This window comes from Crocodylus siamensis, chromosome 5 (assembly GCF_052110815.1).
Source record: "Crocodylus siamensis isolate JL-2025a chromosome 5, ASM5211081v1, whole genome shotgun sequence".
Taxonomy (NCBI): domain Eukaryota; kingdom Metazoa; phylum Chordata; order Crocodylia; family Crocodylidae; genus Crocodylus; species Crocodylus siamensis.
In genome coordinates, this window is record NC_143399.1 from 95,216,633 (window position 1) to 95,231,326 (window position 14,694).

At 46.7% G+C, this 14,694-nt stretch overlaps 1 protein-coding gene across 4 annotated transcripts in view; it reads left to right on the plus strand.

The window, feature by feature from the left end:
• The window catches only part of TRIO (trio Rho guanine nucleotide exchange factor), a 394,215-nt gene that overhangs the window by 117,927 nt on the left and 261,594 nt on the right, over nt 1-14,694 (plus strand). For all 4 annotated transcript variants that reach the window (XR_016442705.1, XM_090049848.1, XM_090049849.1 and 1 more), the window contains one exon: nt 9,966-10,080. Coding sequence is in view for 3 of the 4 variants with exons in the window: in XM_090049848.1 (XP_089905974.1) it covers nt 9,966-10,080 (115 nt within the window). In the remaining variant the exon portion in view is untranslated. The remainder of the gene's footprint in view (nt 1-9,965; nt 10,081-14,694) is intronic.

Sequence of the window (14,694 nt, forward strand, 5' to 3'; positions counted from 1 at the left end):
GCAGCTGGCTCCTAAACATTAATGTATCCTATAAAAATTTGTTGCCAAAAGCCCTTTTACACTAGCAAAATCTTCTACTCTACCAGCTGAGTTACTTTGGTTCTGCCACGTGGAGTAAGGCTTCTCTGCAAGGTTGGTAACCAGCTGAATATATTTTACTATACTCACTTGGCTTCTGCTGGTGCCTTTCTAGACTGTACTTGGCAGCACAGTGGGAATAGTGGAGCTCTAGGTTGGTGGTATGCTTACTGACTTGGTGGTGGTAGCCAGAGCCTTCTGATAACAGATTTTCCCTGTAGTCCTTAACAAGTAAAAGTAAAAAAGATGGGAATTAGAATAATAGAAAATTAGGGTTTGAAGGAACCTCAGGAGGTCATGTAATCCAACTCCCTGCTCAAATCAGGACCATCTCCAACTAGATCGTCCCAGCCAGGGTTTTGTCAAGTTGGGCTTTAAAAACCTCCAAGAATGGAGAGTCTACAACCTCCCCAGGTAGCCCATTCCGGTGCTAGTGAGAGAGAATTTAATGAGAGAGATTTTCGTAATATCCAACCCAAAATTCCCTTGCAGCAACTTGAGACCATTGCTCCTTGTTCTGATGTATGCCACCACTGAGAATAGTCTAGCTCAGGGGCAGGCAGTTACTTTGGATGGAGGGCTGCTTACTGAGTTTTGGCAAGCTGTTGAGGGCTGCATTGATAGCTCTGCCCCTTACCAGATTCCCCATCCTGATTGCCATCTTGTGACCAGAAGTCGCATCCCTAACCCTTGACCTTTGCCACTCAAAGTCCCTCCCTTTGCCTCCGGAAGTACTTCTTTCAGCAAGAGATTTTGTCACCTCAGAACCAGAAAAATACCAAATTATATTCTAAAAAGGGAACATCTACAGCATTCATTAATTTGGTTTCAAAAAATGTTTTTGTCCTGGATTGCATGTGTTTGTGATAGGTGATTGCACAATAGCTTAAAATGAAGTCTTACTCTTGTATATTCTGGGGGGGACCCATCCCCCTAACCATATTTGTTGCCTTCTCCTGGACTCTATCTAACTTATCCACATCCTTTGTACAGTGCAGGGCCTAAAACTGGACAAAGCATACCAGGTGTGGCCTTGCCAGTGCAGAATAAAGGGGTATAATTACTCCCCTTGGTTTACTGGCAATGTTCCTAATACAGCCCAGTATGCTGTTAGCCTTCTTGGCAACAAGAGCACACTGTTTCATATTCAGTTTATTGTCCACTGTGACTGCCAGGTCCTTTTCCTGCAGAGCTACTGCATAGCTAGTTGGTCCCAAGGCTATTGCTATGCATAGGATTGTTCAGTTCTAAATGCAGGACTTTGCACTTATCCTTCTTGAATGTTATGAAATTTCTTGTGGCCCAGTCCTCAAATTTGTCTAGGTCACTCTGAATCCTAGCCCTATTCTTCCCTCAAGCTAGGTGTCATCTGTGAAATTGTTGAGGGTGCAGTCCATTACATTTTCCAGATTGTTAATGAAGATATTCATATTTATATGTGAAATCTATCAAATATTGTATCATAACCAGCCCCAGAACCAGCTCCTGGAGGACTCCACTTGATACCAGCTGCCAACTAGACCTCGAGCTGTGGATCGCTACCCATTGAGCCTGATGGTCCAGCCAACTTTCTTTCCACCTTACTGTTCATTCATTTAGCCCCTTCCTTAGCTTGCTTGCAAGAATACTGTAGGACACTGTTTCAAAAGCCTTGCTAAAGTTATTATGCCATAGTTTCATACTAAGTGGGCCTGTGCAAAGTGGCTTATGTCAGTCAGCTTATAGCCGTTATTCATTGTTACTCCTGGTAGTGCACTGGGGAACAGGAACTCTCCCGTTGTCTGCTGGTTCCCCTTGGCAAGTTTGTGGAGGCTGGCCAGGTTCAGGTCCTGTAGCCTCTCCTCATAGGGCTTACCCTGTTGCCCCCTGATCATGCGTGTGGCCCTCCTCTGGACCCTCTCTACATCTCTCCTGAAGTGCAGCACCCAAAACTGGATGCAGTACTCCAACTGCGGCATGACCAATGTCGCATAGAGGGGGAGGATCACCTCCTTGGACCTGCCCATGATGCATCTATGGATGCATGACAAAGTGCAGTTAGCCTTCTTGACTCTGTCCCCTTATTGGCGGCTCATGTTCATCTTGGAATCAATAGTGACTCCAAGATCCTTTTCTGCCTCTGTACTGATGGACTGAGGTGAGGCTGACTGGTCTGTAGTTCCCTAGAACCCTTTTCGTCCCTTTCTTAAAGTTGAGCACTGTATTTGACCTTTTCCAATTATCTGGGACCTCCCCTGATCACCACACATTTTCAAAGATAATGGTCAGTGGCTCTGTAGTCACATCAGCCAACTCGGCACCCTTGGATGCACTGTACCTGGCTCCATAGACTTGTACACGTCCACCTTTTCTATATAATCCGTAACTTGTTTTTTTGCTTCTGAGGGCCGCTCACCTCTGGAAACTTCGCTGCCCGGTGCAGTAGTCGTAGAGCTTCTTGTTACCTTTCATGTCCCATGCTAGTTGCAGCTCTAGTTGTGCTTTGTACCTTCTGTTTTCATCCCTGCATGCCCAGGCAGTATTCTTATACTCTTCCCTAGTCATCTCTCCAAGCTTCCACTTCTTGTAAACCTCTTTTTTGTGTTTAAACTCACCAAATGGTTCTATGCTAAGCCAAGCTGGTCACCTGCCATACTTGCTATTCTTCCTATGAAGAGGCTATCCTTGTTTGATAGGCAGATCTTTGGGAGTTCTTTTCTGCTGTTGATGTTTCAAGAAACTGCCTCAGGGATCTTAATGTTTGCCTAAACCTGCAGTGTCTTAAATCTAAACTGACTATCAGGGTTCCAAAATTAAGTCTAGGGACTTTTCCAGAAGAGGTTTTTTGAATTAACTCTTGTGCATCAGAAGTTGCATATTACCTTGATGCTTTGCTTTCTTTTACTGGAAGAAAGAACTTTGTTGTTTTCTCTCTCCCCCCCCCCTGAGCTCTGGTGGTGGCTACAAAGGATCAACTCTCAGAATCATCATAAATTCTAGTTTATTGGATGGGATGTGAACTTACCAGTAAAATCATAAATGCAAACTTTGAGTTATGAGGGGTACTGGTCACCTTAGCGTGTGCTCCCTCCCTCCTTCCCTCAAACCCATGTCATTTAAACTCATGTAGTATAGTGTATAGTGCTGTAGTGATTGAACTAGTGTCAGTATATCTACCTATCCAAGGCCCTGTCTACTGTCGATAGTCAGCTTCCTTCTGGAAAAGACATTGCCTTGAAGGAGGTCACCTGCTTGTGCTTCTGTCTTGGTAGGTTAGGTGCTGGATGAGAGGGCGCCACTGAGGGTCACTGTCTTTTATCCCTTTTTGGCATCACTTGTGTGATTCCGCCAGCGTCATTTTGGCTGACCAATCTCGAGATCTCTGTCCCACGTGGGTCTTGAGTAGTGCTTGACAGCTGTTAGTCACAGGGGTTACATGGTAGTGCAGTTTCGGGAGTCAGTTTGTGATTTTGATTAATTAACAGTGGTGTTGTTAAGGACTGCAGGAATAGTCAGTAGGGTGAGTGCTCAGTCCCAGGAATCAGTTCCCTGGCTTAATTAGCCTAAATAGCTTGTAGAGTTCTGTAATGGTAAATTCTTTTGGCTAGGCTATTGTCATTAAATTACCTACTGATTACCATATATACTTGCATTCAATCCGGGACCAGCCTGATATAGCAGATTTTATCACTTTACAATTACAGTTTAATGAAGTTTTTAACAATGGTCCAGGGTGTAACTTCATTCTACATGGAGTACGTTCCTTAAGGGTTTACAACTATAAAATACAAAATGCCATGGTAAAGATAAGACAGATGAAATATAAGCATGCACTGTGAGAACTATATAAAAATGCAATGTGTGGTAACGAGGATCAAAGACTACTGGGGACAGTGAGTGAGTTAGGTTAGCACCAGGATGCATGTGCAGTCTTTGAAGTGGATATTTTAATTATTTTCTTTTCTTTAGCTACACTAAGCTTAATTGATATGTAGATGTAGTTTCTCCTACAGAAAGCCACTTAAGCTTTCTGGCTTGCTCTGATCCTTGCCATACTCATGCAATATGTGTGCTAGGTCTCTGCCAATAGGTAGAAGGAAAAAGAAATGCACAAAATGGGGGTGGGGGTTGTGCAGGCGAGAAGGGGCCTCTATCAATATCCAGAAGGGAAATTTACGAAGGGGGATTTCTGCTATACTGGAAGCAATTATTTATTTGTATTTATTAGGTTTAATTAAATGAGGTCTTCATACCTTTAAAATATCACTGTGAAACACTAGTGAAAAGCTGCTGAAAGCATTCTGGAAGCAATAAAGCATTGATTTACAAGGTAGTTTTGGGGGTTTGTTTAAGTAGCCTGCACATTGCCTGTTGAGAATTATTATATGTCACTTAGCTTGTTCGTGTGCTTCTGTGTCAAAATGTAAGGCTATAAATGGAAAAGTATTAAGAAAAATACCCAGTACAAAACTGTATTCCAGCCTTCAAGGATATTTAGCTTATTTTCTTTACGGGATAAAACCACTTAACAAATGGGTAAACTCAGAAGCAGAAATGCAGTAGCCCACCTACATGTTGTAAACAGAGGACTCTTGTTTTAACCTAATGTTTCTTTTATTTTTCCCCACATGGGGATAATTACCTAATGAATCCTCAAATTCAGAGACATTTATGTAAATGTCATTGAGATGTCAATGGAAGAGTATTCATAGTATCGTAGTCACTAGGGTTGGAAAGGACCTAAACAGATCATCAAATCCAAGCCCCTGCCTTCAGCAGGAACAGATGCTGGGGTCATATGACCCCAGTCAGGTGTCTATCCAGCCTGCTCTTAAAGACCCCCAAGGCAGGAGCGAGCACCACTTCCCCTGGTGTTAAGTAATGCCTCCTGATGTCCAGCCTGAACCTATCAACTTGTGTAACTATTCCTAGTTACCCTATCTGGTGCCTGGGGGAACAGAACACCTCCTATTCCTGGCTGATCCCCCCCCCGGTGAATTTGTAGATGGCCACCAGATCCCCCCTCAGCCTTCTCTTGTGGAGGCTGAATAGATTCAGGCCCTCTAGTCCAGGGGTGGGCAAAATGCAGCCTGCAGGCCAGATGTAGCCCATCAGGCCATTCTATCCGGCCCGTGGGGCCCCTAAAAAATTTAGAAAATTAATATTTATCTGCCCCTGGCTGCCTTTCATGTGGCCCTCGATGGCTTGCCAAAACTCAGTAAGCGGCCCTCCACCCGAAATAAATGCCCGCCCCTGCTCTAGTCTCTCCTCGTATGGCCTGCCTTGCTGCCCCCGATCATGTGAGTGGCCCTCTTCTGTACCATCTCAGTGCTAGCCACATCTCTCTTGAAGTGCGATGCCCCAAAGTGGACACACTACTCCAATTGCGGCCTGACCAATGCTGCATAGAGGGAGAGGATCACCTCCCTGGACCTGCTTGTGATGCATCTTTGGATGTATGACAAGGTGTGGTTAGCCTTACTGATAGCTTCCTTGCATTGGTGGCTCATGTTCAACCTGGAGTCAACAATGAGAAGGGTATTCCCCAACCTGCGAGTATGCTGCTGGTTCCTTCTCCCTAGATGCAGTACCCTGCACTTGTCCATGTTGAAGTCCATCTTATTCTCATCTGCCCATCTCTGTAACCTGTCCAGATCTAGCTGGATTCTGTCCCTCCCTTCTGGCATGCCCACCTCTACCCATACCTTGGTGCCATCAGTGAACTTGGACCAATGTGCTTTCCACCCCCTCATCCAAATCATTGATAAAGACGTTGAACAGTATGGACCTGAGGACCGAGCCCTGGGGAACTCCACTGCCTACATCCCTCCAGGTTGAAAACGACCTGTCCCCCCCACTCTCTGTGTGGAACCGTCCAGCCAATTAGCCACCCATCTGCCATCTATTGATGGCAGATGCTGCAGTCACCTAGTTTTTTATGAGAATGGGGTGAGAGACAGTGTCAAAGGCCTTTGTAAAGTCCAGGAAGATGACATCCATCCCCATGCCTTCATCCAAGGACTTTGTAACCTGATCATAAAAGGAAATAAGGTTAGTCTGACACAATATTCCCTTAATGAACCCATGTTTGTTCCCCCTGAGCACGATCTCCCCTGCTGGTCCCTCACAGATGTGCTCCTTGGTTATTTTCTCAAAGGTGTTCCCCAGGACTGAGGTAAGACTGATGGGTCCTCCTTTCTTGTAAATGGGAACCACGTGGGCCTTTTTCTAGTCATCCGGCACCTGGCCAGAGCTCCATGAGTGCTCGTATAGCCGTGCCAGGGGCCCTGCAATGACCTCCGCCAGTTCCCTCAGCACCCTTGGATGAAGAGAATGCAGGCCTGCTGATTTTGAACACATCCAGCCCCTCCAGAAGTTCCCCAACTACATCATCTCTCACCTGGGCCTGGCAGTGCCTCTCCTGAGTCCTTCCATGCTCCTGGTGGGGGAGATGTCCTGGTCCCTGCTCTGAAAAATGGAGGCAAAGAATTTGTTAACGAGGTTCGCTTTTTCATTTGCAGCAATCACCAGATTGCCAAGTGTGTCCTGCAGGGGCTCTACGTTACCCAGTGCCTTCTTCTTGCTACCAGTTTATTTGAAAAAGGATATTTTGTCATCCTTAATCCTGGTCACCAGCCCCAGTTCCATCTCAGCCTTGGCCTTCCTGACAGCTGCCCTGCAGCCTCTAGCAACAGAGGTGTGATCCTCTTTGGTAATAGTCCCTTGCTTCCATTGGATGTATGCCTCTTTTTTAGCCCTCAGGCATTCCTGAATGCCCTTGCTGAGCCATGGGAGCTTTTTAGCACTCTTACCCACCTTCGTACGCATTGAGTTTGACTCCCTTTGGGCTCAGAGGATTGTCTCCTTGAGGAACGACCACCTGTCTTGGACTCCCATCTCTTCAAAACTTCAGGATCCCAATGCCTCTTGTACTAGTCGTCTTAACTCACTGAAGTTGGCCCTCCTAAAGTCAAGGACTTCTGCCTTACTGCTAGCCCTTGACACCCTGTGCTGGATAGTGAATTCTGGCAGGCTATGATTACTATTGCCCAGGTGGCCAAGAACCCGTAATTCCCTCACCAGGTCATTGCCTCTACCAAGGACAAGGTCCAGCAGGGCATTTCTCCTGGTGGGACTGTGCACCTCCTGAGTTAGGTGGAGGTCCTGTATCTGGGCTCGGAATCTACGTGAGCGGTCAAACCTAGCTGACTGCTCTTCCCAGCAGATGTTTGGGTAGTTCAGGTCACCCATAACTACCACATCTCTTGACTTGACAGCCTTTGCGAGGTGTCCTAAAAATTCCCAGTCCAGCTCTTCCTCCTGGTTAGGCAGTCTGTAACAGACACCCACTATTAAGTCCCTTTTCCCATGACCCCCTTGTATTCTTACCCAGAGCACCTCAGTCAGCCCCTCTTCTGACCCCACCTTGCTCACTGAGGATGTGTATTGCTCCTTGACGTAGTGCACTACCCCCCCCCCTTTTCTCCCTGCTCTGTCCCATCTGTACAGCCTGTAGCCCTTAATATTTACTGCCCAATCATAGGTAGAATTCCACCAGGTTTCTGTGAGCCCTACTGTGTCTGGATTTATGATAGCTAGCAGGAGGATGAGCTCCTCCTGCTTATTCCCCATACTTCCAGTGTTAGTGTAGAGGCATTTAAGAGATCCTGTGGGTGTTTGTTCCTAAGCCTGTTGTGGCCCCTGTCACTTACCTGGGTACTTCCTGTGCTCGACATCTGACTTGATGGTGAAGTGTCCTCCTATGCCTCTGTGGCCCCATCCCCCAGTGAGACTAGTATGAGGTTAGGCAACCTGGAAGAAAAGATATGTTTACCTTTTGGAGAAAGATGAATCCAATCCCACCCAAGCATGCCCCCTGTGTGGAAATGTGGGTCATTGTCAAAGAACCCAAAGCCCAGCTCTGAAGCCGCAGGTTGACTTCACCAATGCAGGCCTCATGGCACTGTCCGTGTCTACTCACCAGGAGAATAGAGGAGAATACCACCTGTGCCCCTGTCTCCTTGAGCTTGGCCCCCAGAGCCTTGTAGTAGTCCTTCATGATGCAGTCGGGACTGCTCTTGGTCACATCATTCATTCCCACCTGTATCAGGACCATGGGGTACTGGTCAGAGGTTTAGATGAGGTTTGGGATCATCTCTGTGACATCCCCGAATCTGGGCCCCAGTCAGGCAGCGGACCTCGTGTGCCATGGGATTGGGGCGACAGATGGGTCCCTCTGTTCCCCTCAGGATGGAATCTCCAATGACAAGGACTCTTGTGTCTCCTTTTCTTGGCATTCTGTCCTTGCTCAGTCCGTGCATTGCCTGGAGTGGCTCAGTCTCCTCCAGAGGCATCTGCATCAGCCCCCTCCCCCAAGGCTTGCCAGGACCTTGCATCTGTTCCCCAGTTTTACCTGAGGAGCTGACACTGCACTAGCCTGGGCAGGCCTTGTTCTGACATGCCTTTGCAGTGCATCCTACTTGGGGGGCTTCTCCAGTTGATTTCTGACCCTGCAGAGAATGGAAATAACCGTCAATTTCATCGTCTGCAACCCTGATCCCCCCGCAGCCTGCTCACCTTGGCCTGGAGCTCCCTCACCTGCTCCTCCAGGGCCCGCAGGTGGTTACAAGAGGGACAAGGGAGGGAGGCCCCAGACCCCTCTCCCATCCCCGACCACAGGACCCCTGCCAAGCAGCCCCCACAGACAGGGTGGCTGGGTGCTGCCGACCCCACCATGGGCTCCATCTGAGAGGAGGCATCAGAGGAGCCCAGGGCAGGTGACACCACCAGGGCAAGCTCGCTGCATCCTTCCTGTGCCCATGGAGCTCTGAGTCCTTCCCTCTCTCCTGCTGGAGACTACCTCCTGGCTTACTCCTTACACTTGTCTACTGCGAATGCCGGCACGCCTCTGCTTGCGCGCAGCTCAGGCACGCGGCTCCCTGCTGGCTCAGTTAAGAGGGATCCGAGGGGTTCCCCCTCCGGATCCTCTACAGCTGTGCTGGCTTCTCTGTCCCACTTAGCTTCAGAGGATCCGCTGCCTCTGCCTCTGCCGCCGCTGTTGCTGGTGAGTACAGGGGGCCCACTTGTGCTGGAGACACATGTGCGCCCACTCTGGACTCAAGACCCAAGGTTACAAATCTTAGTCTTGTTAGCAGCAGTCTAAGAAATGTAAAGAACTGTTAGTTGCTGATCTTAGCCATGAGTCACTGTGTTTTATGAGCTAAAGCAATGAAGCTGTTATATACAGTATGTAAAATAAGTGTTAAGCTTTGTATATGCTCAATTTTAAGGCTGGTGCATGTTTAGAGGCAGCAGTGTTACTTCAGGCAGGTATTGCTGCTTTGTCTAGCTGGAGAAATTAAACTGTAGGTTTGGTCTAGGCTTCAGTTATGTGATAAATATCTTTTTGCTTCAGAAACTAGGACCATAACTCCTCTCCCCCCCCCCATGTCCCATAAATTAATTAATTAAAAAATCAGTGAAATTGCTCATTTAAATTATTAAATGGAGCTGCTAGCTTCTGGTACCAACTTAAGTTATTGAAATACAAAATTAATTCATTTGGTTCATTATCTTTGAACAGAAGTGCAAACCTGACAGGTATACCCAGTTGGTCAGTAGATCAAATGCGTTATTGGCCTATAATGGTATAAATAAAGCTGTTGCGTGAAGTTGACAATCCTGACCCGGGGGTGGTTGTTTTCTATTTCAAAATGGGCTAGTGAATCCATAGTTGTGTTGTCCTGTTTGTACTGGGTTGGAAATTGCATTTTGTCTTCTGCAAGTGCATTTGTATGCTACAGAATGAGATCTGTTCTTAAGGGAGTCCCAAGGTAAATTCTTCAGGGCAGTTGTTAATGCACTGTTGTTCACTCCTGGCACTTAAAACAGTTGTTTTTTTCTTTCAGGTGGCAGAGACAAGCGTGGAGGCCCCATTCTAACCTTTCCAGCTCGCAGTAACCATGATAGAATACGGCAAGAGGACCTTAGGAGACTAATTTCATACCTAGCTTGTATACCTAGGTAAGGGCTGATGTCTGGCTGAGCTTTCACATGATGGACTGAAAGTTCTACCTGGTGTACAGTTAGAGGCTAAGGCAGAAAGCAATAATAAAAGCAAGATTTGCTGCTTAATGTCCTCATGCTACTCTAAACAAGACCTGCATAAGCTATTTTTCAACTTGTGGAGGGATTTGGTATATGAACTGCTGTGCATCAGCTGGACACAAGTTAAGCTCAGAAAATGGTTTTACTCTCTCTAGTGTCAATATTTGCTTTGCTTTGGACTTGGGCTACATGTCAACCCAGGTGTTTATGAATCCATTTATATTTGGGCTGGGGAATCAGACAGTCAGAAGTCATAGCACCTGCATGAGGCCTTTCTTCACCTTCCTAAAGAAAGTGCGAGACTTACCTGAGTCTCCAGCCCACTGGACCAGCATGGTTAAGGAACATCAGTTTTTGCAGTCAGTATGACAGAAGGGAGTGACATGGCTGGCGTAATGTCTTGGGTTTCCTTGGACTTCTCAGCCTGAGTGATCTATTTACTGCTTAGTTGACTGGGGACAGCCTTTGGCACAGTTCCAGAGTAGGACTTGAACTCATGTCTCTGGAGTTAAACTGTTCTGCCACTATATCCTGAAGGTTATGTCTTTTACTCAGTGGTCTGTCTATGCTCAGGTGGCCCAGTGACTACTTTTAATAACGAAAATTTGAAAGAATGTTCCTTGAAGTATTATGGTATTTACACCTGAGCAAGGATGGCTTTGTGCCTCTTATTATTGATCTAGGTGGGGTTTTGCCTCTACTGTAAGTTGAAGCAGCCATAAGGCTGGTTTATAGGGGTGTATGAAACGTCAGTTGTCAATTCAAATCAGAGAAGATTCACCCTGATTTGGTGGCCCAATCATCAAATCCATATCGAGTCAGGAGACCCATTAAAAGCTCTGAATTGATTTGGAAAAGATTCAGTGATTTGTAAAAAAGGTGGTCTTGTGGGGAAACAGAAACTAAGAAGAGGGAGAGGGGGAGGAGGGGAAAGACTGTTCTCATATTGACATCTGTAGCTGGCCAGTGACTGTGATCTTTCTCTCAGTACCCTTCCAGTCACAGTGCTCTGGGGGAGGGATGTAGAAACAGCATATAAAGATCTATGTGACTCCTTTCTCTTCCTTTGTGAGATGTCTGTCTAGAAGCAACAGCATGTGAAATATACTGGCTGCAGTGGCTGGCTTCCTAGTCAGCCCCTTGCTAGTCTTTCTTCTTGGAAAGGATTGGATGCACCTTTCCAATATATTACAGATAGAAGATATATTACAAACATACAAACACACACACATTTTCCAGCACAGCAAACATTATGAAGCGTACTGGAAAGGCAGGTGCCAGGTCTTCTGGCAGAGGAGGGAAAGGGGCTAGAGAGTATAGGAGGAGAGCTACATTCTACTGCCCTCCCCCCAAACACGATAGCCACTGCCAATGTGGGCCAGTGGTCGGGTGCAGAGGCACCAGACCCCAGCCTCAGGCAGGTACATAGAGGCTTCGGTGGCTATCTGTCTCACTGAGGACATGTAACTGCTGGATTGCAACCCCTTGGCCTATTGGGCAACCTGCAGCCAGATGTGGTAGGAGCTGGCCACAGTTGCCCAGGAATACCTGTCCTGTCCACTGACAAGTGTTCCAAGTGAGAGAGAGTTCATCATTGCTGGGGATGTTGTGACGCCCCACTGCACCTCCTTGGATCCTGGTTTGGTGGAGCAGCTAGTGTTCCTCAAGGTGAACCTTTCACTGTTGGGATTCCCCAAGCTCCACCTGCAGATGGAGTGAGTGCCACCCTCTTCACTCTGCACCTATTTGGTTTTTTTATTTGCTTTGATAACCATTTAAATGCCCTACTCTCAAATCTGGAGGCAACAGTTTTTTTACCAGCAGCAGTGGAAGAACATCTCGGTGGTGAGCTCCCATGCCAGGACGAACTTGGAGGTGTGGGCTGGGGCTACAGAGAAGGAGGAAGCCCCAGGTCCTGGGCATGACCTAAAACTGCATCCTGCTAGGGTAGGGAGGCCTACTGGGATTGCTGGTGGTGTGGCAGCCCCAGGAAATGCCAGGACCAAGGACTTCCCCGTTGAAAGACAGGTAAGGGCTGCCTGAAAACCTCTAGCCATCACACGCGCACACAATCCTGGCTGGGGAAAGCCCAGACCTGTAAGATCTTTGAGAGGCCTGAGGTTTACTGGTTGCAGTGGAGTTGTGAGGGTCCAGGTGAGCGTAGCTGCCTGCGATGCCATCTGTGAGGCATGGGCTGCAGTGTAGGGGAGGTACGGAGCTGAAGAATGGATGTCACCCCTAGACATCAGGGGCCTAAATGGGCAGTCTCCCACCTAGGTAACATCTGAAACAGTTTTCCATCAAGGTCTGGCAGGTGAAAGAGAGGAGGGCAATTGGCCCAGAAACAGGTGGGCAGGCCAAGATCTGACCAACCCCCTGTTTCAAGCTACCATCCCTGATGCATTCATCCTGCTCTGCGTTAACTGACACAAGGCAGACAAGGTTCTTTGGGTCAATCTCATATCTTATATTAGACCAACTGAATAGTTGGAGAAATATACCTTGGCTAGCTTTTGGGTTTAAAAACCCTTAATCAGGATGAGGAAGACTTTGCAGTTGGTCTGTGCTCTTCCTGGATGGAATTAATAGTAAAGAAGCGAGAGGCTGGGCTGGTATGCATGTAAGACAGGCAGTAAGTGAAGATGTAAAGTGAGACATCAGGGGGTGAGAGGTGGAGTGGCGGGAAGGGGGATGTAGCAGCCAGGTAAAAGTGTAGAGGTACCTTGGGAGTCAGATGTCAGGAAAGTTATAGTGTGTCATCAGTCCAATGTCTGTGTTGAGTCCATGATATTTTTATATCCAGTAGATTTATGAAGTGAACTTTGTAGACTTGTCTACAAAAGGGAGTTTTGTAAATTCCCTTTGAGGATCAGGACTGGGTGATTGGAGAGGGAGTGGTTTCCTTGTGTGAAATGTGTCCCTGCTGGTAATTGGATGTCCTGTGTTGCATTCATTCTGGTATGCAGTTGTTGTTCGGTCTTTCCCGCGTATTTTCCATCAAGACATTTGGCACACTGGATGAGATGTATAACAATTCTGGAGGTGCCGCTGTAAGATCTGGGAATGGTGACCATAATAATTTGCATTGGCAACTTATTGGCAGTCCCCTCTGATACCTAATGTATGACAAGTTTCTCTTTCCACAAAGTTCAGTGAAGTTAGGCGTCCCCGATCAGCACTGTCGGAGGGGTACTGGGAAGGACCCTAGTATTCAGTCTTTGGGCTCCTCAAGATCCACGGGCCCACCAAATCCAGGCCAGCAGCTAATCTTAAATCAGGAGCTTCTTTTACAGAGATGCATCTTCTTTCTAAATGATTTCTGGATGTTCCAGCCAATTTATAACTTCTGAGCTATGCTGATAACTTACAGCCATCCAGATTCTTCCTACTTCAAAATGTCCTTAGGCTGACTAATAGCAGTACAAGCCTTGCATTCTTTTGATAACGTTAATTTTTACTACGCCACAGGGCCTTACTACTTCAAGGCTTTGTTAAATCTACTAGGCCTTACTTCATACAAGGCCTTACATCTTTTACTTTAATTAGCAACAACATATAGCTTAGTATCTGAACAAATGACAGAAAAACACTTGGTCTAATCTTCACAGAGCCTTCAGCAAGCATCTTTATTGCACAGACATAATTTTTAGTTGTCACAGAGGGTACTGGAGATATGTTGGCAGGTTTTGCATTTCTTGTCATGGCATGGTCTGGATCCATTCAGTGTGCTTTGGGCTGTAGGAAGTTTGCTTCTGGTGATGAGGTTAGTGAGGTATGGTGCTTGTTTGAATTTACAAAACAGCTTTTGTAGATGAGCCTACAGACTTCACGTCATAAATCTACTGGATATAAAAAGTCATGGACTCAATATAGATACTGGATTTATGACACACTATAACCTGCCTGACATCTGCCTCCCCAAGTATCTCTCTACTTTTACCTGGCTGCTACAACCCCCTCTCCTGCCTCCTGCCCCTCCCGAGCCCGTCTCTCACCCCCTGGTAACTGATGTCTTCACTGACTGGCTTTCTTGCATATCAGCCCAGCCTCTGGCTTCCTTATTATTCATTCCATCCGAGAAGAGCACACACACCAACTGCAGATGCTTCCTCAGCCTGACTAAGGTTTTTAAAAATAGGAAGCTTGCCAAGATATACATCTCCAACTATTTAGTTTGTCTAACAAAAGATATCACATCTACTCAAAAAACCTTGCCTGCCTATTCCTTAGATCAATACGGCTATAACCAGAAATCCAGTTAACATGCACACACCATACAAGTTTTACTTTCAACAGTTTGAGGTGCAGTTTCCCAGAAATCCCTGCTCCTGTCTCCTTGAAACTTAGCAGGCTTCATGCCCTCAGAAGGGGCTACCATCTAAGAGCATGTTTTCATCCAGTTCTGCAAAAAAAAAAAAAAGAGACAAAGTTAAGCATTTTAGTGATTCCCCATTATAGTCTATTGCCGAATCGCTGCTGAATCTTTTGAATCCAGTTCGGCTGAATTGATTTGGGACAGTGTTCTGAATC